Here is a 25,470-nt window from a genome sequence, read left to right as displayed (position 1 = left end):
TAGGTCCATATTGAGGGATACCTACCTTCCTTACCTATCAGCAAAGCTCATGAGATCTGTCTCTTGGGTCGTTTCGGGTTCTTCGTCACTTGCTGAGGTAAAGGTAGGGTTCATTAATTCTAATCTATCTACTGGAATGAAAGGTCTATTTAAAATATTCCTATTTATTCAGGGAAATGAAGTAAATTTACTTTGTCAACGATGTCATAGTCAATTGTGTCCACTGGACACCACAATCATTTTTACATAAATGTCAGAACACTGGTGTGAGACTTTAACGTAACTGCCTGATGGGCAATCTTACTAGAAACCATTATCTCAATTATTAATCATTTAAGAAAGGAAAGTCTGGAAATCCCTAAATTCGGCTTCCATGTGAGACCACATGTACCATCATAGTGATTCGTTATGGTCCAGCCCTCGTAACACGAACTCTGGACTCGGAGTATAATTAAGGCCGTCCAATCGGTGTGTGCCACACAGTGGTTCTACGGCATGGACCCTTAATTGAATCGATGTGACCTGCGTCTATGTCATGGACCGACATCTAATCTTCTAAGTTACTTTAAAGTCATTGTGGATGATGACCGCAAGGAAAGGATGCTACAATGGCATATGGCCCTAATCTAAGTCACTGAGGTTGATGACCCCCTGACCATCCAAGTTTCTAGGCTGAAGGCTAAACACAATTAAGTTACATCGGTTGATGACCAAAGTTCCACTTTACTATCCCCAGCACATTCACTGCTCAATCAATCAAAGTTCAATAATTACAACAATAGCAATGCTCACAAACTTTGTGGCAGTAAAATCCATTTCCTTCGGATATGTCCCTTTAATCTTTACTTTATTTTAATATTCCCCAGACAACAAACTAAAATTTCCAGAATGCATCTCCAAGTTATTCGCTTGATTAAAGTTATTTCAAAATGCGGTTTCACTGAATTTAATAATTTAATAAATTTAAATGATTTATCGAAATGTTAAAGAACAGTAAATTTTATCTCCGCGGACTCTGGTTTCTTCACAACTTTCTACGCAGCTGCGATGTGAATTCAATATTGCGATGTTTATCTGGCTGGAAAAGAATTTGTTACATCATTCATGTCCAGCTATATATCTCATCTCGTGATATCATGCTTAAAAATCTAATCTAATCCTAACCGTTATTAACACTTGGATATCCTAATAATCTACGTACAAACCAAACAACTCGCCATATAATTACGATGTCATATCTCGTCATTACCATTATGAATTTTGCACACCCCTCACAGACAAATCGATCATCACGACCATCGCTCTATATTTTGGACAACCTTGAAATTGGGTTACTCTGTTCCTTATACTCAAAGTTCATGGTTTCGAATGTTCATTACGTCCCCAATTACAGTACTTCACAATACTTAGATCATTACCGGCTATGAAATTTCAACTAAATCCAGCATTTTAACGCATCCCCTGGCCGAGAATACAGTCTCAATACCAAGCCTGTCCCGTTAGATAGCTGAGGTGTCTCACCCCCCTCGCTCGCTTGGCAGTTACAGGAACCACCTGGTTTATTCACAGATGACTGACTTCTCAAATGTTCCCTTTAAACTCTGCCGACATGATTAAACAAATACGATATTCTAACCAACAAAATGCACAGATATGCTTCAAGATGCCCACACTAATTATACGCGTCGCCAATTATACCGCTATGGATTTCTATGAATTTCTTTCCATTCCCAACATTATAAAATATTCCTCGGGTTATCATATCCCGGCTTCAATGACAGGACTCTAACCTGATTCGCACATCTCATCTCAACTCATATAAAACACTCCTCGGGCTTCAGTGTCCCGGCTTCAATGACAGGTCCAACCTGATTCACAAAACTAACCTCTGTTTCCCAGCTCCACAATTATCATCGACAAAGAACTGGAATAAAATCCTCACCAGAAATCCCCAACGTCTAATATCGCACAATGCATTAATCATGAATAACTTCGCATAAATCATATCGTATTTAATAACTTGATTTTTACGAGAAATGACTGAAACATTCTACTAGATCTTTTATTTGTCAGTCAGACACAGTTTAAAATGGGCATTAAAAAAGAACGTTTCTCTCCGTGACCAAATTCATCCCCTAGGTTCTCACCCGACAGCGCGCTTCCACTCGATTGAAAATGAGTAACCATGGATTATTATTATTAACGTCAAATTGCAGTCAGAAGAATTTTACGTCGAATGAACATCTTACTTTGACATCACAAAATATAGGCAGTACACTCACACGGATGACGATCTACATTGGACGTGATATCACTTCGGAACCCTATTCAATAACTTTTTACAACATTATATGGCACTCGCAAGACTTCAAAAATTTATCCAAGTGGAAAATAAAACAAATTACTCTTTTAGTCGTACTCTCACATTTACAAAACTTAGTAGGGGTGACCACTGCGTCGTATATCCCCATGCAAAATACACTTTTAGAAATCACGAGATGAGATATAAGAGGTAGTAAGATGGGAAGTCACCTACCTCATGTCTTCATGCCAGTATTCGTCTTAGGGCTCACCTGCGACCCTGGCATTTTATTTAGCCATTTTTACATTCATGGCTTTACAATTTATAATTATTTCTTCAGGTTTCCTGGAATAAAGCATAAAAAAAAAGAAAATACCCTTCACTTGTTTGCTGGGCGCACACGATGGATTTCAATTATTCCCGCACACGAATTACTCAATCACATTAGAATATTTCGGTACTTTGACCGTCCTATCTGATACACTTATTTCTCTCAAGAAAACTATCTCCCCACGGAGTCAAGACTTAGCCACACTGGCTAAAATCTGCAGTCGAACTCAGTCTACTTTCGTTGATTTGATTTCGCGGAGCAACTCAACAATTTCGTCCGCTTTGTATCACAAATGCCGGAGAAGGAAGCTTCGTCATGGCGTCCCTTCATATTTATAGCAGTTACCCCCTCTCTTCGGATCTCTCCCTTTGCCGCCAAGAAAAATTTCATAAATTTTCTGACTTACCTAAACTGTAATTTCAAGAGTTTTGAAAGTGACTACATGCTTGCTACATTTCTGATGGTAGTGTTCATGGACATTTAAAAATTTTACGGGTTCGATTTGTGAGATGATTGACCTCCTTTGATAGGCACTATATTTTTTTGACTTGGCGTGGTCACGCCGTGTACACGCGCTTTGAAATAGTTCATAAAAATGAATTGAGATTCTTCCGCCGTCGACACGTGTGGTTGACGTCACGTACCCCAGAGCGTGGGACCGAAGGTAATCACCCCCTCGTCACGTGTCAACTCCATGCTATCAAGAATCCAACTTTAAGTTTAATTGTCATATTATGCATAATGTTCTTAGGGCACAAAGGTCATGGGTTCATATTTCCCCCAAGACACGAATTCCTTTCGCGCAGTGACAAGGAATTTCCTTTAAATATTCCAGATGGCGAAATTTCTAATTTTGACGTCTGATGAAACATGACCTTTGAATGTAAATTCCTTTCCTCCCTCTTATGTAGTTGTTCATCTTCTGGTGTACGGATACTGGTTGATGCCTTCAGCTTCCTGGTAGTTCTTGGTTGCTTGGAGAGTTCGGGGTTGCGGGGTAGATCTCCGGTGAATTGTAGTTGACTTATTGTATGTTAGGTGGTTTGTCCTTCCAACTTCTCGACGAACTTGCATTCACATCAAAATGCGAAGTTTCTGGGTTCAAATCCCTGTCCTCATTACTGTCGTTGTCACTGACTTTCTTCATTTTTGCAGGTGGTTTACCGTTCTTCTTCTTCATCATCATCATCCTCATCTTCTTCATCTTAGCAGCTGGCTTACACTTCGTCTTCATCACCCTGCTCATCTTCATTTTAGCAGCTGATTTACACATCTTCTTCATCATCATCCTCATCTTCATGTTAGCAGCAGGCTTACACTTCTTCGCATTTGCTTGATCCTTTCTTGACGGACTATAATCGTCCTTACTGGCATCCTCGTCTGAACGTTCATCCCTCTCATCACTGCTGCTTTTCTTAGGTCTCTTCTTACTGGCACCAAATCGTTTAGGTTTTACTTTTTCCTCTTCAGACCCATGCCATAGATCAGAATGTCTGGATTTGTAATTATTCCACCTTCTATCGGCTTCATTTCCACAACGGCATCTGCGTCTTTGGTAAGAATTTTCCCGACATCGACCCTGGTTCCTCCTGCATGGATCACGGCGTCTATTCCACTTTCCGTACAGGTAGCTAGGCTGTTCCACGTTCTTACTATCCTGGTTTAGTATGGTTTCAAACCGTTGCTCATTATTCTCTTGTATGACTGCCTGCGAGACATCCCTATCCGGTCTACTCTCTTCGATATGGTTTGCGCCATTCACTTGGTTTTCCACATGCTTAGTTACTTGTGGCGCTGATTTAGGAGACTCCATGTTAGTAAAATATTCAAGTAGACGGGCGAATATAACCTCCACTGTTTCTAACTTCTTGTTCGAGTCTTTCGCATCCGCCTTTATATTTTCACTTGGTTCCTTCAAGTCTGCCTGTACCTCCTCAATACTCCTAGGCGTTTCTTCCTGAGTCGTACCTAAATTTCTTATATCCTCTTCTACCTCTGTCTTCAGATTGGCCCTAGGCTCAGCTTGATCTGACATCAACTGCTTATGTAGATCTCTACTTCCGTTGACGTGCCTATCGAGGTCTCCTCTACTTATGTCCCGATTTTCCCTGAGAACACGATGTAGCTCGCGAGTTTCTATGAACTGCTGATCAATGTTGTTTAAATTCAACCTGTGCTTTAGTGTTCTGCTCCACCTTCACATTTAAATCACCAATGTCCTTCCTAATATCCCCACTAGCTTCTTTACAACTATCCTGCGTGTCCTGTACGACCTCCTTCATACCTTTTAATTCTACATCTGCACTATCTAATTTATTGTCCACTGTCTCCAGCTTATTATCCAACCTTACACCCATAGATTTAATACTCTCACTTAAGTCCTTGATCATTTGGACCAACTGCCCTTGGGTCAATTCTCCCTCCTGCATAAACATACTGTATTTAACAGAAAACGATAGGTCATCGGTGAGCCCGAGACTTCAACGGCGTATAACAGGACTACAACGATAAACATCACAACATCCTCCTATCTAACACATCACACTGTTAATGCAACATTCTCTAAAAAAAATTTATTTAATAAAACGTGAACTGCAATGTTCACTCGATCAAAGTGATCAGCCAAAACACTCAAACCAGTATTCAAAAATTTGGGAAATTACACTAGCACACTTAAGTTATACCTTTCATTCAGTAGATAAATTATTCTCATAGTGGTATCTCCTAGCCTTACTCATCGGGCGTTTATCTATTTCTTCGAGTTCACTATCAACTCTGGCGCACGATTTTATCATCCATAATGTGGCATAGCCTCAACATTATTTCTCTTTTCCTCTAGTACACGATTTTTCCAAATATCCTTATCGTTATCGTGACTTAGGTTCCCTCATCGTTATCGTGACTTATGCCCCATCGTTAAGTGACTGATGCCACCACGTTGGAAGCCATTTTAATGTCGTCACTTGCTGAGGTAAAGGTAGGGTTCATTAATTCTAATCTATCTACTGGAATGAAAGGTCTATTTAAAATATTCCTATTTATTCAGGGAAATGAAGTAAATTTACTTTGTCAACGATGTCATAGTCAATTGTGTCCACTGGACACCACAATCATTTTTACATAAATGTCAGAACACTGGTGTGAGACTTTAACGTAACTGCCTGATGGGCAATCTTACTAGAAACCATTATCTCAATTATTAATCATTTAAGAAAGGAAAGTCTGGAAATCCCTAAATTCGGCTTCCATGTGAGACCACATGTACCATCATAGTGATTCGTTATGGTCCAGCCCTCGTAACACGAACTCTGGACTCGGAGTATAATTAAGGCCGTCCAATCGGTGTGTGCCACACAGTGGTTCTACGGCATGGACCCTTAATTGAATCGATGTGACCTGCGTCTATGTCATGGACCGACATCTAATCTTCTAAGTTACTTTAAAGTCATTGTGGATGATGACCGCAAGGAAAGGATGCTACAATGGCATATGGCCCTAATCTAAGTCACTGAGGTTGATGACCCCCTGACCATCCAAGTTTCTAGGCTGAAGGCTAAACACAATTAAGTTACATCGGTTGATGACCAAAGTTCCACTTTACTATCCCCAGCACATTCACTGCTCAATCAATCAAAGTTCAATAATTACAACAATAGCAATGCTCACAAACTTTGTGGCAGTAAAATCCATTTCCTTCGGATATGTCCCTTTAATCTTTACTTTATTTTAATATTCCCCAGACAACAAACTAAAATTTCCAGAATGCATCTCCAAGTTATTCGCTTGATTAAAGTTATTTCAAAATGCGGTTTCACTGAATTTAATAATTTAATAAATTTAAATGATTTATCGAAATGTTAAAGAACAGTAAATTTTATCTCCGCGGACTCTGGTTTCTTCACAACTTTCTACGCAGCTGCGATGTGAATTCAATATTGCGATGTTTATCTGGCTGGAAAAGAATTTGTTACATCATTCATGTCCAGCTATATATCTCATCTCGTGATATCATGCTTAAAAATCTAATCTAATCCTAACCGTTATTAACACTTGGATATCCTAATAATCTACGTACAAACCAAACAACTCGCCATATAATTACGATGTCATATCTCGTCATTACCATTATGAATTTTGCACACCCCTCACAGACAAATCGATCATCACGACCATCGCTCTATATTTTGGACAACCTTGAAATTGGGTTACTCTGTTCCTTATACTCAAAGTTCATGGTTTCGAATGTTCATTACGTCCCCAATTACAGTACTTCACAATACTTAGATCATTACCGGCTATGAAATTTCAACTAAATCCAGCATTTTAACGCATCCCCTGGCCGAGAATACAGTCTCAATACCAAGCCTGTCCCGTTAGATAGCTGAGGTGTCTCACCCCCCTCGCTCGCTTGGCAGTTACAGGAACCACCTGGTTTATTCACAGATGACTGACTTCTCAAATGTTCCCTTTAAACTCTGCCGACATGATTAAACAAATACGATATTCTAACCAACAAAATGCACAGATATGCTTCAAGATGCCCACACTAATTATACGCGTCGCCAATTATACCGCTATGGATTTCTATGAATTTCTTTCCATTCCCAACATTATAAAATATTCCTCGGGTTATCATATCCCGGCTTCAATGACAGGACTCTAACCTGATTCGCACATCTCATCTCAACTCATATAAAACACTCCTCGGGCTTCAGTGTCCCGGCTTCAATGACAGGTCCAACCTGATTCACAAAACTAACCTCTGTTTCCCAGCTCCACAATTATCATCGACAAAGAACTGGAATAAAATCCTCACCAGAAATCCCCAACGTCTAATATCGCACAATGCATTAATCATGAATAACTTCGCATAAATCATATCGTATTTAATAACTTGATTTTTACGAGAAATGACTGAAACATTCTACTAGATCTTTTATTTGTCAGTCAGACACAGTTTAAAATGGGCATTAAAAAAGAACGTTTCTCTCCGTGACCAAATTCATCCCCTAGGTTCTCACCCGACAGCGCGCTTCCACTCGATTGAAAATGAGTAACCATGGATTATTATTATTAACGTCAAATTGCAGTCAGAAGAATTTTACGTCGAATGAACATCTTACTTTGACATCACAAAATATAGGCAGTACACTCACACGGATGACGATCTACATTGGACGTGATATCACTTCGGAACCCTATTCAATAACTTTTTACAACATTATATGGCACTCGCAAGACTTCAAAAATTTATCCAAGTGGAAAATAAAACAAATTACTCTTTTAGTCGTACTCTCACATTTACAAAACTTAGTAGGGGTGACCACTGCGTCGTATATCCCCATGCAAAATACACTTTTAGAAATCACGAGATGAGATATAAGAGGTAGTAAGATGGGAAGTCACCTACCTCATGTCTTCATGCCAGTATTCGTCTTAGGGCTCACCTGCGACCCTGGCATTTTATTTAGCCATTTTTACATTCATGGCTTTACAATTTATAATTATTTCTTCAGGTTTCCTGGAATAAAGCATAAAAAAAAAGAAAATACCCTTCACTTGTTTGCTGGGCGCACACGATGGATTTCAATTATTCCCGCACACGAATTACTCAATCACATTAGAATATTTCGGTACTTTGACCGTCCTATCTGATACACTTATTTCTCTCAAGAAAACTATCTCCCCACGGAGTCAAGACTTAGCCACACTGGCTAAAATCTGCAGTCGAACTCAGTCTACTTTCGTTGATTTGATTTCGCGGAGCAACTCAACAATTTCGTCCGCTTTGTATCACAAATGCCGGAGAAGGAAGCTTCGTCATGGCGTCCCTTCATATTTATAGCAGTTACCCCCTCTCTTCGGATCTCTCCCTTTGCCGCCAAGAAAAATTTCATAAATTTTCTGACTTACCTAAACTGTAATTTCAAGAGTTTTGAAAGTGACTACATGCTTGCTACATTTCTGATGGTAGTGTTCATGGACATTTAAAAATTTTACGGGTTCGATTTGTGAGATGATTGACCTCCTTTGATAGGCACTATATTTTTTTGACTTGGCGTGGTCACGCCGTGTACACGCGCTTTGAAATAGTTCATAAAAATGAATTGAGATTCTTCCGCCGTCGACACGTGTGGTTGACGTCACGTACCCCAGAGCGTGGGACCGAAGGTAATCACCCCCTCGTCACGTGTCAACTCCATGCTATCAAGAATCCAACTTTAAGTTTAATTGTCATATTATGCATAATGTTCTTAGGGCACAAAGGTCATGGGTTCAATATGAACATTTTCTTAGTGATAAAAATCTATCTAAAGTAAAAAGGAAAAAAATATGCAACACGTGGAAAATTAATGCTCAGTTAAGGGGTTGATAGCAAGTTATGACTATGAGAAAAATTGAACACAAGTACCAGACTAGTCAGAATACTACAGTTGTTAATTGTATAAATATAACTTTATATGTAAAAAAGCCCTTCCAGGTGAAACAAACTCAAGATAACGTGACAGTCTATATCTGGTGTGAGAAGGAACATTTCAAAACATCACACAAAATCGCATCTAACATTATTCATGACGAATATTACAGAACGCTGATGTGAATGAAATTAAATGGATCCATATCTTTTATGATTGATGTCATGGGCAGATTAATAATTCATTCATGGTTGGTATGTTGACAAGATGGCTTTGCATGCAGAAGCAAGTTCTACTTGTCTCTCCTGTCGTTCGCCATTCATTTCCTCCTGCTGATGAAGTCTTTGGGAGGATACAAGATAACAAGAGACAGGTCATATGTAGAAATATAGAAACGTGAAAAGAACAGATTAAAAAGGAAAAACACAATAGCAGGTAAGTGTGGGAAGAAGAAGAAGAAATAGAAAAGGAACACAAAAGGACAAGGACATTCTCCACGCCTTCATACACTGCTGTCTTTAAAATGATTGGCACTCTCCTCATCACTTCCTGTTCTTTTACACCCAAGACAAGCCTGCCTGGTGGCCATGAACATTAAGGCATAAAGTCTATAATGGTCTGACACCATGGTTAGCCAGTTCGAGTCCCGCTGATCAAGAAAAATGTCACCATCATAATATTGGCTGGCAGGGTAGAAGAGATGGTGGTTTACAATTTCTAATCACTAGAACGCGCGCCAAAAGCCTGGACTCAATTCCAAACCTCTCCACAGAGCTTATATGGACTGAGAGCATAAGATGCTGTTGATGGTGATCCGTCTGTCAGATAGGGATGTAAAGCTTTGACCAGACACTGGTGTTATTAGACAGGAGTAGGCCACGCGCCAACACCGGGTTTTCCCCTCTCCCTATCTCATTATCATATTCATCATCATCATCATCATCATCATCATCATCGTCCCACCACATCCAGGTCATCCATGGACATCAAACAGAAAGCTCTGCACCAGGCAAGGAGCCAAACATGTCTTCGGACACTCCTGGTACTAAAAGCCACACAATCAATTTAGAAAAAACAGCCAAGGCACAATCATTCTACCAGAAGATTACTAGACATTTTCAAACAGTTTTGTACAGAATGATATCTCGGAAAAGATTATCCAGTGCTTGACAGGAAGTCAAGTGTGGGAAGTGTTGTGAAACCCCTGGAAAGTGACACTTCCAATTTGCTCCTCCAAAAAGAATTTTGCTATCACACTGTTAAGATGTTAAACCTGGCAAAATCAAGGTTGTGTGCTGGGCCAATTATTATTTTTGTTTTTTTAATGAATGATATTATCAAGGCATTGACAACCTCTGATTACCATACTAAATCTGCAGATTCACAAACACACTGCCCTTTGAAACATCTCTGAAACCGTCACCTCTTTTGTAACTGGGCTATACAAAATGGACTGAAAATCAACCCTGATCAGACCCAGATCATGATAGGACAGAAAACGTTTTAAACTGTATTAGAAGTAACAGCCCAGCCGACATCGTTTTACATAAAAGATGCACCGAGCAAAACAGTAAAATATCGTAGTGTTATTTTGACAAAGGCCTCTCATGGGCAGAGCATGTAAAATATACCTATTCAAGAGTGTATCAGTCCCTCCATCCATTGCAAAGAGCCAGAAAATTCCTACGTCTAGCAACAATAACTTAATCAACACACTAATAATCGCCTTATTTGACTACTGTGATGTGTATAACGGTCTTAACCCACAGTTGGCAGGTAGGCTAAAAAAAGCTCAAAATTCTTGCAGTCATTTCATGTTCAATGTGAAACCACGTCAAGTATTCTCTATGTATCGTAACAAATTTTCTATTCTAAACCTACATATGAGAAGGCAATTTTGCGTTCTGTGTCTGTTGCACAACACACTATGTATGTCTACAGCTCAGTACCTAGCACCCAGGTTTACCAAGCTCTCTGAGATTCGTCTACGAAATACCCACTCTCAAACTGGAACAACCTGACCATCCTTGCACATCCCACCAAATGGTATACACAGTCCATCACAGTAGATGCTGTGTGAGTCTGGAACTCCATACCAGACAAGTTCAGACGAGTTATGAAGGCTGATGTCGGGCTTCTCGTTCAAAAACCAGTAAAGGAAATATTTACTGTGTGTTTAGTTGCAACCATTATTACTGTTAAAATAATAACAACAATCTATATATTTAAAACATTAGGCTGATTTTTTTAACTGCAAGTTTGAGAGAACAGCTGAACCGAGACATCATAAAGCATTCTGACAAAAGCTCTTGACCTGTAGATTTGCGAGGTGTCCTTAAAAGTATAAAAAATTCTTGCAGTGTATTTTTAAATTATTAAAGAAAAATGTAGCATTCTGATTGGTGAATGCACTCGCCAGTACCACAAGGCCGCCTGAACCATGAGAGTGCTAATCAGTGAGGTGAAAGGGGAAACGCACACATACGCATTCAGACATCTTGCTGGTCGGCTGTACTTCATGGACAGGAATAGCTGCTGTTTTCTTGCTGCCTAACAGTTGAACAGTGCACATTACATTCAAAATTCCTCTAAATTTAAATGAGAGTTTAGTGTCTGGGATAGGGGATAAAGCCCCAATGGCAAATAGTCATTTATTAATATGTGTATAAATCGTGCTGCTTTCCTTCGGGGGTCCTACCAGAGACTTAGCCTATATACCACTCTTCTTTACATCCTTACTACAACCCTCAAATACCCTCATAACCATGTGAAGAGATCTGTATCCTTTCTTTACAACCTTGTTAATGAAGATCATTCCTTATATTAACACACCTAGGTACAGTAGAAGGCCATTATAGCGAGAAGTCATAAAAGCGAAAAATTTACTCACTATATGAGATTTTTTTTTTTTTTTTTTTTTTTTTTTTTTTTGCAAGTTCCTTTACATCGCACCGACACAGATATGTCTTATGGCAACGATGGGACAGGAAAGGGCTAGAAGTGGGAAGGAAGCGGCCGTGGCCTTATTTCAGGTACAGACCCAGCATTTGCTTGGTGTGAAAATGGGAAACCACGAAAAAACAATCTTTAGGGCTGCCGACGGTGGGGCTCGAACCCACTATCTCCTATATACTGGATACTAGCCACACTTAAGCGACTGCAGCTATCGAGCTCGGTATATCGGATTGTTGTTCTATCCAATTTTTGTATAAAAGTCGGAAAAAACTCCCATACACATTAAAATCGGTATGAAACGGCAATCAGTTTGATCAAAACTTGCGTTTCCGCAGATGATATCCACACTACGGCTTACTTGTTTGTTATTTTTCGAAATCCGATACTACGTGAAAGTGTGTGTATAATTTCATTCTGAAAAAATATAGTACCGTATATCTCCAAATCCAAGACGAACCCCACTTTTTTCCTTCAAAAGATTTAAATCAGGCTCAAAACGTACTTTGTAAAATCCTAAGAATGCCTTTGTTGTACAGTTAGCAGGCCTATGCATTATTAAACTATATTTAGATGCTGAACATTGGCTTTTGTCATGCCATATCTTTTTTGCGGCTGCACAATTATTCTTTATTTCCACGAGTTTAAGGACCATTAACTTAAAATTGGCATCATAATACCGAAGAGAACCAACTGAAAATTTGCTGGCAATACCTATTCCATGCGTCTCTACAATACGACGATCCATCAGGAAATTATTCATGCTGTCTATAAAACTGCTACTTTTACTCAGCATCAGATATAACCGGCTACCGCTACACGCGTCTTGCTTGCCGGGTTCGGCCAAATTCAGCAGCTAGCGATGTATAGGCCTAATCGTGGATGTTGAAAGTCAACGAACGAGTTTATTGTGTCACGGTATGGCCATTCTGCCCTTGCGTTTTTCGTGCACATACCTCACAATTTCATCATCAACTTCTTTAAAGCGTCCTTGTTGTGGACCACTGAATGCATTTTTTCGTACAGTAGCCTATGCCTTCTTTTTAGCTCTTTGCCTTCACGCTAACGCTAATATTGGCCTTAGTTAGGCCTATGCCGCATTTTCTTGCGGCTGCACAATTATTCTACATTTCCAAATTTAATAACCATTAACTTAAAATTGGCATCATAATATGGACGAGAACCAGTTGAAAATTTGCCGGCAATACCTTTTCCACGTATCTTTACAATATGACTATCCATCACGAAAATATTCCTGATGTCTATAAAACTTCATTTTACTAAGCGTCAAGTAGGCTACAATAGACGCGTTATAACTCTGCCATTGAGTAGCCGGCCTTTCTAAGAATTTGAAGGCTCACATGTTTTCATGCCATTCTGCAGATTTGAGAAACGTTTTTGTACAGGCTAATAGAACGTCATTCCCTCTTCACTATTTCCCAAGATCCAATGACGTTGCACACAGGCACTGTACAACCGGTTGTCGTGACTAGCAATGTATAATAAAGAGGCGGTTGTTTATTGTCGACGAGTTTCATGTGTGCATGCACGTGCGGGGGTGAAAAGAAGCAGCGTGGTCATCACGGTAGTTGCCAGTGGTATCCATTAACTTACTGTTAGGCTGCGAATGCAAAACAACCCTTGAATTTTCGCATGAGATTCTGACGGGAAAAATACGTCTTCCTGGATTTGGAGAAATACGGTATCACTCCAGAGGTTTCTGTGGCAAACACTTTAGTTTTCTTCTCCAGACGACATCACCTAACCTAACCGTATATGTACCATGCTAGTGGCTTTATGTCGCACCGACACAGATAGGTCTTATGGCGACGATGGATAGGAAAGGCCTAGGAGTTGGAAGGAAGCGGCCGTGGCCTTAATTAAGGTACAGCCCCAGCATTTGCCTGGTGTGAAAATGGGAAACCACATAAAAACATCTTCAGGGCTGCCGACAGTGGGATTCGAACCCACTTGCCCGGTGTATGTATCATGAAAATATATTTGAAACAAATGTAGAGAAATGATAACCTCCTCACTAAAAATTTACATGTAAATAGCCTTTCCAAAATTTAACTACACACGAGAAGATATGAACTATCCTCTGAAATCAGTGATGTACTCTGCCATTTCTTGAGGTGTATCACATTTCCATATATTATAACATTAAAATTAAAAGATCATTTACTTCAGTCTTTATTTTTAACGTGTTATCCTCTTTTCTTTTTTTTTTTTTTAGAACAGCAGTCGATGGGCATTACTAATTGACTCCAACATTGCCTTCGAAAGTCCACGAGAGAGCTTGCAAATGCACATAGTGAGAATACTATACCGAGATATAGATTTTGATTCCCATAGGGAATCTGAAATATTTGTTCCGAATGAGTAAATGAGCTGGAAAACTTTTAATGTCCAATAACGGACCATTTATATTGGTATTATAAATTTACTCATTCAGAACAAATATTTCAGATTCCCTACGGGAATCAAAATCTATATCATCTGATGGCCAAGCAGGCATCAATTTTTGATAAAGAGACAAAGTCTCTCATAGTGCATTGGCACTGCCGGTGGCAACAATTAGCCTGCGCAGTGGCCTCCACAGTATGCACTGGCCATGCATCTTGGTAGGTGTGCTAGGTACCAACTGATGAGGCCAGCCTAGCACACGGGGGCGAGGCACTGGCAACCAGGAATGAGTTAGCTGGAAAATTTATAATGTCCAATAACAGACCATTTATATTGGTATTATACTATACCGTACCGAAGATCGAATTTTGTGACAAACGTTTCAGTTTTCTTATTCAAACAGCGTCACCTATCCTAACTTAACCGTACGATATGTATAATGAAGAAACACTTAAAGTGCCAGTAAAGAAATGATAACCTTATCACTATAAATTTGCATAATAGCTTTTCCGTAATTTAACCAGTCACAAGATAATATAAACTAACCTCTGAAATTAATTATGCACTGCCTTATCTCGAGGTCTATCCCATTCTTACTTAACTGCAGTATTTAGCCTTAAAATTAAGCAGTCGTTTAGTCACCCTTTACTTTTAACAAGTTAACAACAGTTATCGGATATTTATTTACACATTTATTACAAAAATATGTTCTCTTTCATTTCGAATTTTCTTTACGGAACAGCAGTCGACAGGTATTACTAATCGACTCTGACATCGCCAATATAAATGGTCCGTTATTGGACATTATAAATTTTCCAGCTAACTCATTCCTGGTTGCCAGCGTTTCGCCCCCGTGTGCTAGGTTGGGCCCGTCAGTTGGTACCTAGCACACCTACCAAAACGCGTGGCTAGTGCATACCGTGGAGGCCACTGCATAGGCTACTTGAAGCCACCGGCAGTGCCAATGCACTATGAGAGACTATGGGAATCAACATCTACATCATCTGATGGCCAAGCAGGCATCAATTTTTGGTAGTGAGACAAAGTGTCTCATAGTGCATTGGCACTGCCGGCGGCTTCAAGTAGCCTATGCAGTGGCCTCCACGGTATGCACCAGCCACGCGTCTTGGTAGGTGTGCTAGGTACCAACTGACGAGCCCAACCTAGCACACGGGGGCGAAACGCTGGCAACCAGGAATGAGTTAGCTGGAAACTTTATAATGTCCAATAACAGACCATTTATATTGGTATTATAAATTTACTCATTCGGGACAAAAATTTCAGATTCCCTATGGGAATCAACATCTATATCATCTGACATCGCCTTCGAATGTCGACGAGAGAACTTGCTAGTGGACATAGCGAGGAAATTATACAAAAGATAATCGATCCCATGCAATATAATCGCTGCAGTGCATAAATATCGGTAATGGAAAAATCGTGCACGCTTAATCGCTCGTAATAGTGGATGCGTCAGTGATAGTGCTCTCGCTGTAAACGAATGACAATACACAGTTTTATATAGGAATTTTGAACGGACAGAAAGAAATTGTCGGTATAACTGAGTTCTCGTTATATGCCGCATTCACTATAGCGGACTTCTACTGTACTTAAAGTGATCCCCATGAGGTACTATCATTTGTTACCAAGATGATTCGCAAACGTAAGCGGGAAGTAGTCATATCAGTGAGTAAGAGGAGTAACAAGCTCAAACAACACACAATGCAGAACTCTTTTTTACAAAGAAAGTTTGAACTGATAAAAAAAATTTTACTTGGGCCACATTACCCAGCAAACTGAGATTATTCAAGTGAGAGCACTAAAGAATGCAGCAATCTAATTAAAAATTTGCTGTTATAACAGTTCAGCTCAGCATTTATAATAGAGACTTAAAAGAATGTATTTTACATTCACTGACTAAATCTTTTTACCTTATAGTGTGCTAATGGAAAAAAGACCTTCCATATTTTATACAAAATGAAAGTGACGTTCTTGGATTTACATGGGTGGTTTAACAATACAATGAAATCTAGGGTAATCATTCTTGCCTCAGAAACAGAAACTTTGAGCAAAAGAAATGGAAACAATAGTTCAAAGATTAATCCCATGAAAAAGAGTTTGTGTACTTTGGTGTACTTCATCATGCATTACTTGGTCACGCACACCATGCGCTCTCATTCCTTATGTTGTGTGTCCACTTCCACTTCGCTCAGTTCAGTCCAGTGTAGAGCTGTTATCGTCAGATTTATTGAAACTTAATTACTTTCATTCAAAATGCACCTTGCCATGCTTACTCACCATGGAACATCATATCTCAAAGTGACAGCAAGCTAAGTAACTAAGTCGTAAGAGGTTTCAAGGTGTTGAAAGAATTATAGGAATCCTCACCAGACCATATCAATATGCATATCAGTGGAAAGATGGTGATTTATACTATCAGTCTACACAAGGAAACATCCTACAGTGAAACATACGTCTGCTAGAATACAGCAGAAATTTAAAGACTGTTTGCTCTTCTCGAGCAGGAAGAGATCAGACTATTTCAAACTCTACAGAAAGAAAAAGAAGAGAAAAAAACTGATACGTGGAAGGAAGGCAGAGATCTTCAGCTTCAAAGACATACCATTTCCATCTCAATTTTGAAACTTTAGAACAAACTGAAGTTAAGCCTACACGGATCAATACCACACACATGGAGGTTGGCAGCAGGTGAAGAAAAGGAGATCTATACAACGTATGGAAGTTGGCATCAAAGTTTTAAGAACTGCACATAATATTTCCATTTGTATGAGACAAACTGAATAAATGAAATATTTGCATTACATCAAGAGCAACAACTTTGTAATTTCTAATCTAAAACCACAATCTGTTACACGTTCCATCTTATCCGAGATAATGCTATCTGAGGCCTTGGATAAGTAGATTTGTATTATAAGTTAGAAAGCTGTTAACTTCCACGCAATTAGGCCATGGGTGCATTTTTTTAAGAGTGCCCACATTTCACATAAAATATGGTAGATAGTTCAATGACGTTTTCAAAACCTATGATTTCTTCTTCTTCCGCTTTTCCCACACCTGTGGGGTCGCAGAACGGAATTTGGCCATTTTACGGCCGGACGCCCTTCCTGATGCCAACCGTATATGGAAGTATGTAATCACTATTGCATGTTTATGTGGAGGTTGGTTGTGTAGTTGTCTGAATATGAAGAGGAAAGTATTGGAACAAACAAAAACAACCAGTCCCCGAGCCAGAAGAATTAATCAAGTGCGATAAAAATCCCCTACAGGGAATCAAACCCAGGACCCTCTGAACAAAAGGCCTCAATGCTGATCATTCAGCCAAGGAGTCGGACTTCAAGGCCTATGATATAACAGAACAAATACAGACTGCTTAGAATGTGACAACGCTTTAACAGCCCATAAGATGACAATTTTCCATTGGATGCCAGTTGAGAAAACCCTACACTCATATTCTATTTACATTACAGTATTTCTTCAAGCTTAATTCCAAAACATATGTCTAATTAAGTTAGTTAATAAAGACTTATAAATAAAGGATTATTAAAACATTGCTCTTACCTGAGTTTTTATTATTTCAAGAAGAGACTTGAAACCAGGGCGACCATAGTAGCGATCATCTGGGGGAAAGTAAGTACCCCCATACACAGGAGTAAGATCTGGAGTAAGCCACACACTCATTGGCCAGCCTCCCCCAGATGTTGTAGCCTACACAATACAACATAATGTACATATTAAAAATCAATAGATCCTGGTATGGTATACAAACAGTGTGTTACATTCCAAAAGGACAGTTTTAAATACAGGAAAGATGACAATTATAGATATCCCACCATTTTCCAAGTGACATGTTCATATAGACCTCGGTAAATGTTCTCTTCAACAATGATTTAAAGGGGGTTACAGATCATGGTGTAATTTAAGGAGCACGAGTATCAACTTTAAGATGTTCTGACTGTACTGCCATTGTGATAACCGTGAATAACAATTCTTTCTGGTCACAGTAATTACTTTAAATGCACCTGACTGTGACATTTTTAATCTCTGGATTGTAATTCTACTTGGTCACACTAGATGATGGTAGAATCATTCTTACAAGTATCGATTACTTTCAACAAAAGTCTTTGATAAAAGGATAACCTTCAATTTCGAGCATATACTGGCATTGTTAGCAGATCTTGCTTCATATCTGAGGCAAATCTATTGAGAAAAAGATGTGTTCCAACACATTCATGGCCATACATATTAATGTTTCACCATTTCATATTTGTGGCCTTCAAGAATAAATAAAAATTAACTTTTATATTTACATAAAATCATGTTTCCTTCCCAGTACACCTAACATGTTTTGTATGTGGCATGTAGTTTATGGGTAATGTATTTTTTTAAACCATATCTCTCACTATGAGCCTATCTCATATTATTTGTAGCATTGCAGGTTAGTATTTTCATTCATTTGGTTCTATTTGGTTTACAATTTGCTCAGAGCGATAGTTTAAGCTTAATGTTCATAGACAACGTCAGCACCTCCCAAAAGCGAGCAACTATATTTGCTTTATTGGCTTTATGATGTTATTTAACTCCCCTTGACTGCTCTGTTTCACTTTTGCTTGATGTTAGCCTGTGTCACATTACAAGAAGTCACCCTTTTCTTTTTCTTTGGTTACTGCTGGTGAAAAAAGAGATGTGATTTGTGTGGACTCCTGTATAATTTATTTTGTGATGCAGCTTTGTGGTGGTGTTTCTTTGCTGCAATTATACTATTAATATAATGGCAAAATAATCCAAAGAGTGGTCCTCACTGTGGTTTTATGCAGTATTTTTGGGTTGTGAGAAAATAAGTTTTTATGGTATGCACATCCTGGACCCATGCCTGATAAGAAATTCGTATCAATTTGTTCAATGGGCTTCATGTCTGGAGGCATCATAGGCCAGTCTATCTGATGGTTGTGGGATTCCCAGCAGAAGAGGGTCACACGACTGGAGCAGTGCGGGCGCATTGTCATCTTGCAGAATGAATCTGTCGTCAAAATTTTGTTGGTATGATTGAACAATGGGCCGGAGAATTCTGTTCCAGTATTGTGTACCAGTCATATTGCCCTCTACGACGATGAGTGGCAACCAACGTCCATACATATTGCCGCCCCAAAACATGACGAATCTGCATGTACAGGACTAGTCTGGTGTTACGTCACTCTCTCCAAAACCTCCTCCGATGATTATCCAGCATCAGACACATTCGGCACCCAACCATGAAGAGCACCCATCGCCATTCTTCCAGAGTCTGGTCCAAGTGCAACCTTGCCCATCTGTACCTGATGCCACGGTGTTGGGGTGTACATGCAGGTGTTCACCACGGAACTCTTAAGTGTAGGTGGTCCCTATGGAGACTATTTCTGATTGTATGTGTATACACAGCCCCGCCAGTTGTCTGTTATAGGGTATTACGCAGTTCTGTTCTGCTGGGTTCCTGCAAGCCAGAATTCACATGTAACGGTTGTCAGCTGATGTTGCTGATCATGGACGACCAATGCGAGGACAATCTTCAACATTTTGTGCCACATGATACCAGTTGTAGTCCTGACAATGTCGCTATGGTGTACACCAAACAGGCCGGCAACTGCCCTCACAGAGAGACCTTGCTGACACAATGACACTATGAGCGTATGCTCGAAAGCTCTAATGACCTGTCAAGACATGTTTGCATACTGCATGGGACACAAATGTGCTCTTGTCATGTCGTGTCTAAAGGTGAGAGTAACAGCACATACTTCTAGACTACTCTGAGATTGCGTGTATTATCTCCACGTTCACGAACAGGTAGCATTCCATGCCATTTGGATGTCTATTTGTCATGCAACAACTCTTAAGAGTGAACATCCTTCAGGAACACAAAAAATACAGGTGGTGCATAACTATTTTTGAGGTGTGTATTCTTAATTACTCGTGTTTTCTGCTTCTTTAATTGCTGCAGGAGAAGTGTGTATTATGACTGACTGAACATTGTATCAGTACTCCATATTACGGGTCTTATAGTTGCTCAATCATGTATCTGCATAGTCATAATATGCATGTAAATATTAGAACACCAGTGTTTCCAACCTAATAAACTTGACGTGTCGGGGTATCCTCACTGTCACGTTCTTTTGCCAAGTCCAGTTGATATATCAAAAGAGTGTAGCAATGAGTACCTGCTTCAAATGTATGTCTAAAACCTTGCCTACGTTGAAAACAGTTTGCACGACATCCTCACTGAGGGGACTCAAGAACACCGAATATTTTCAGATACTCAAGGTCATCACACCTAATGGCAAGATTATTTACCACATTCTTGCATTCAGGAGATAGTGGGTTGGAACCCCACTGCCCGCAGCCCTGAAGATGGTTTTCCATTGTTTTTCCATTTTCACACCGGGCAAATGCTGGGGCTGTTCCTTAATTAAGGTCATGGCCGCTTCCTTCCCACTCCTAGCCCTTTCCTACACCATCGTCGCCATAAGACCTACCTGTACCAGTGTGACGTAAATCAAATTGCAAAAAAAAAAAAAAAGAATAATAATAATTCAGCAACAGCCTCATCACTATCTCCTGAATGCAATAATATGGTAAATAATCTTGCCATTAGGTGTGATGACCTTCAGTATCTGAAAATATTTGGTGTTCTTGAGTCCCCTCAGTGAGGATGTCGTGCAAACTGTTTTCAACATAGGCAAGGTTTTAGACAGACTTGAAGAAGGACATGACTGATGCTTGTCAATGATAGAAAAAATTCAGTAATCATCCAACATCAGGAATTATAGTTAAATTTGTTAAAAGGGAATCATCTAATCCTAGTGCTTTTCCTCCTTTCATATGTTTAGCTCTGTCTCCACTTCTGTCCAAGTTTGGTCCTTTTCTATCTCTGTCTTAATCCATGAGGTATAGGGATAGCATGCCTCCCTCTTGCCCGGAGGCTCCAAGTTTGATTCCTTACCAGGTCAGGGATTTTTATCTGGACCTGAGGAATGGTTCGAGGTCCACTCAGCCTACATGATTACAATTGAGGGCTATCTGATGGTGAGATAGTGCCCCAGGTCTAGAAAGTCAAGAATAATGGCTGAGAGAATTTGCCGTGCTGACCAAGCAGTACCTTGTAATCCGCAAGCCTTCAGGCTGAGCAGCAACACTTGGTAGGCCATGACCGTTCAGGGCTGTTGTACCATGATGCTTAGTTTGATTTGTTAGAAGGAGCCATAATGAGCAATACTCACCAAGAGCAAAGTCAAGGGAACCTTACCTACAACCTACCTTGGTTCATCAATTCCCAACCCAATCTGTATCAGTCGGTCACTTGTCCCAGCTAGAAGAGTTATTTGCAAAGGCAAAGCAGATGCAACGTGAAAGGGATTATAAATACCTCCTGGGTGGTAGAAGTGGAATGATCGTGATTAGGAATGAAGATGAAAGCCCTATTCATGTTATCAGTACTAATGAGGACCTAAGAAAGCTATGGTCCCTACGTATTTGCACAGAAGTTTAATTTTTCTTTGAAATTATTGAGTAAATATTTGTGGGTTTTTTCTAGTACAGTATTTATAATTTTCTACTGATGTCCAGTCTGGGAATAAGTTACCCATTTATTATCAACATTTCTGGGGCCTTAAAACACAAACTATTATGATAATATTGTCCTGACAGAGTTTCTTGGGTCAGGATATCATGGATAGCAAGTTCAGCAATGATTGTTATGTAGCTGTTAAAAAGGGGTACAAATCCAAATGTGTTCTAAATGTAATGATGAGGAAAGGTGAGTCCGTAACTCTTTACATTCAGGGAAATACTCAAAAGCTATTTATAAATACTTTCTACATTATTCCCTCTTATAAACTTAGTGTATACTGGCTGTAGAACCCGTCATTGCGGGACAAACATTTACCACATCTAACTCTCCAGCTACTTTCCACCCATATTCAGGTAGGCTGTTTTACTCAGGATGCTGCAGTAATCCTATCTACTGGAGATGAGGGGCAGCAGAAGTCACAAATCACATCACAACAATGGTTGATGTAATGTTGTTGTTGTTGTTGATCCATTTTATGAGCTTTCGATATTGTAGGCCTTCATATTTAGTTTTCTTCCAACTGGGATATCAGAGCATCTAATGCAAAGGCAGTTCTTTCATGGCTCCTCCATATTTAAAAAAAAATATTTTAGTTACCTTTCACAAAACTACCATTTCATTCTGCATGTAAAAGAATCATTTATAGCCTAGAGTGTAGTACCTTATTCCCAGACTTCACATACTCTTTTTCTTCAAATCCTGTTCACCCATTCTGTCCTGGTTCGGCACTGATATGGACTTTGCAACAAATATCAAAATGCATGAATATCTCCGTTATCATAGCCAGTACGGTAAAAATGTGTAAGACATAAATGATCAGAAGTTTAATTCTATACAACTTTAGTTATGTAGTATTTATCGATAAGAACACTAATAACAAATATTTGAGGATCAGAGCCCCCGTGTCTCAGACGGCAGCGCGTCGGCCTCTCACCGCTGGATATCGTGGTTCAAATCCCGGTCCCTCCATATGAGATTTGTGCTGGACAAAGCAGAGATGGGACAGGTTTTTCTCCGGGTACTCCATTTTTCCCTGTCACCTTTCATTTCAGCAACACTCTCCATTCTCATTTCATAGCATCTATCAGTCATTAATAAATCACTTTGGGAGTGGTGACCCCATCGTACTAATAGCCTATATATGATCCATTCATTACATCCCTGACCCAGTCAATGACTGGAAAACAGGTTGTAGGTTATCATTTTCATTTCAGGATTAAATTTTAGGCCTTCCCCTAAACTACCATGTCACTCAGAATGAATAAAAGTATTTATAGCCTAGATTGTAGTGCTTCATTCCCCAACTTTATATACCAATTTTCATTAAATTTCTTTCAGCCATTTTCTCGTGATGCTCGTACATACATACATACATACATACATACAGAGATGACGGAAAATTAGAACTGTATTTCCTTGCTATTGCGGGTACAACCAATACAAAAAATTTTAAATTCTGAGCAATGTACAGACAAAACTCTTATTTTATATATATATATAGATGAAGGGTTTTTTTTTTTTTTTTTTTTTTTTTTTTACTCGAAACAAGAGATAATGTACAAAATGTAATGTACTCATACTGACTTATACAGCTGAGACTTGGACTTTGACAAGCAGGCAAGAGAGTAGAATTCAAGGCAGTGAGATGAAATTCCTAAGAAGTATGATAGGAAAGACAAGGAAAAACAGAGTGAGAAATTAAGATGTTACAAAGGAAGTTGGAATAGGAAAGCTAAATGAGAGAGTTGAAAAGAATAAACTAAGGTGGTCTGGACATGTAAAGAGGATGGAGGAGAATAGAATTCCAAGACAGATGCTGGAGGCAAAGTGCAAGGGCAAGAGAGCAAGAGGAAGACCAAGAACAAGGTGGACTGAATCAGTGAAGAGCAGCATAAGAAAACAAAATTTAGACTGGCACAAGATCATGGAAGAGGAATGGTTGTAAGAAAGAGGAAGATGAAGAAGTTCCATAAATACCCCAACCCGGCAGGAGCTGGATAAGGGGAAATGATGATGATGATGATGATGATGATGATGATGATGATGATGATGGTGGTGGTGGTGATGATGATGGTGGTGGTGATGATGATGATGATGATGATGGTGGTGGTGGTGATGATGGTGGTGGTGGTGATGATGATGATGATGATGATGATGATGATGATGATGGTGGTGGTGGTGGTGATATGAAGGATACTTCAATTGCAGGAAATATTAAATTAGGAAATTAGGTCTTAAAGGTAGTAGATGAATATTGTTACTTGGGTAGTGGAATAACTAATGTGGACACTAACTAGCTCAGAAAGAAAGAGAATAAAAGCTTTTGAAATGTTATGTTACAAAAGAATGCTGAAGGTGAGATGGATAGATCAAATTAAAAATGAAGAGGAACGACAATGAATTGGTGAGAGGAGAAAGATTTGGTAAAATTTGTCCAGAAGATGAGACAGAATTATAGGATACATCTTAAAGCACCCAGGACTTGTTCAGTTGGTTTTTGAGAGAAGTGTAGGCAGTAAAAACAGTAGGAGCAGACCAAGATATGAATAAGTTGAACAGATTAGAGTACATGTAATACATAGTAGTACGGAGAAATGAAAAGGTTAAGCATGGAATAGGGTGGGTTCTCTGCATCAAACCAGTCTATGGAATGACGACCCAAACAACAACATTGTATTGGTGAAACAACACTTCAAATTGTATTGTCAATTAAAGATTTAGAAATTATTTTCAACAGCAAATTAACTTTTAATAGCCATTTTGCAAAAGTAATGAGTTTGGCTTACAAGATGCTTGATTTTATTACTATTTACTCAACCAGAAGTAACTGTTAAGTTGTAAATAATTTTAGTACCAAGCAATTTAGAAAATTCACCAATAATTTTGGACCCACTTTATAAGGACCAAATTCATCACAAAATAAATTTCTAAGATATTGTGTTACACAAATTTTTAAGTATTTTATCCATTTGCTACTTGGTTATATTATGTATCGTATGTATTAGCACATGAATGCATGATAATGATTTTGAATTGAAATGTGGAAATGAATTAAAGAGTACCTTGTAACGTATTATTTATTGATAAATAATAACCTAATAAAACATCTCAAGTAGCAAGAACACGACCTAAATACAAGGAATTTGAAGCAGATACAAATAACCTAACCCACATTCTACACATTTAATGTCACAGTAGCCTCCTATGGAAATGATTAAGCACTGAAGAAAAGCAGTATAAAATGTTGTCATGGTCTTGGTTTGCTATGTATGAGTGACTGAAAGCTGGAAGACAAAAGTTTCATTATGCAGAGAGGAGAGAGCAAGTATTATGTGGTCATATATTTGTTTTGATGTATGTTAAAGTATGAATGCATGTTAAGGATTTGGGTAAAATAAAAATTTAGTAATAAACTAAAGAGTACCTTATATGACATTATATTTAG

At 39.0% G+C, this 25,470-nt stretch overlaps 1 protein-coding gene across 4 annotated transcripts in view; it reads right to left on the bottom strand.

Annotated features, from left to right (window-relative positions):
- LOC136876530 (spermatogenesis-associated protein 20) overlaps positions 1-25,470 on the bottom strand; it is a 496,029-nt gene that overhangs the window by 420,248 nt on the left and 50,311 nt on the right. For all 4 annotated transcript variants that reach the window (XM_067150561.2, XM_067150558.2, XM_067150559.2 and 1 more), the window contains exon 4: positions 17,987-18,133. In XM_067150561.2, coding sequence (XP_067006662.1) covers positions 17,987-18,133 — 147 coding nt within the window. The remainder of the gene's footprint in view (positions 1-17,986; positions 18,134-25,470) is intronic.

This window comes from Anabrus simplex, chromosome 6, assembly GCF_040414725.1.
Source record: "Anabrus simplex isolate iqAnaSimp1 chromosome 6, ASM4041472v1, whole genome shotgun sequence".
Classification (NCBI taxonomy): domain Eukaryota; kingdom Metazoa; phylum Arthropoda; class Insecta; order Orthoptera; family Tettigoniidae; genus Anabrus; species Anabrus simplex.
The sequence above is the reverse complement of the archived record's forward strand: the minus strand, read 5'-3'. Positions and strand labels throughout refer to the sequence as shown.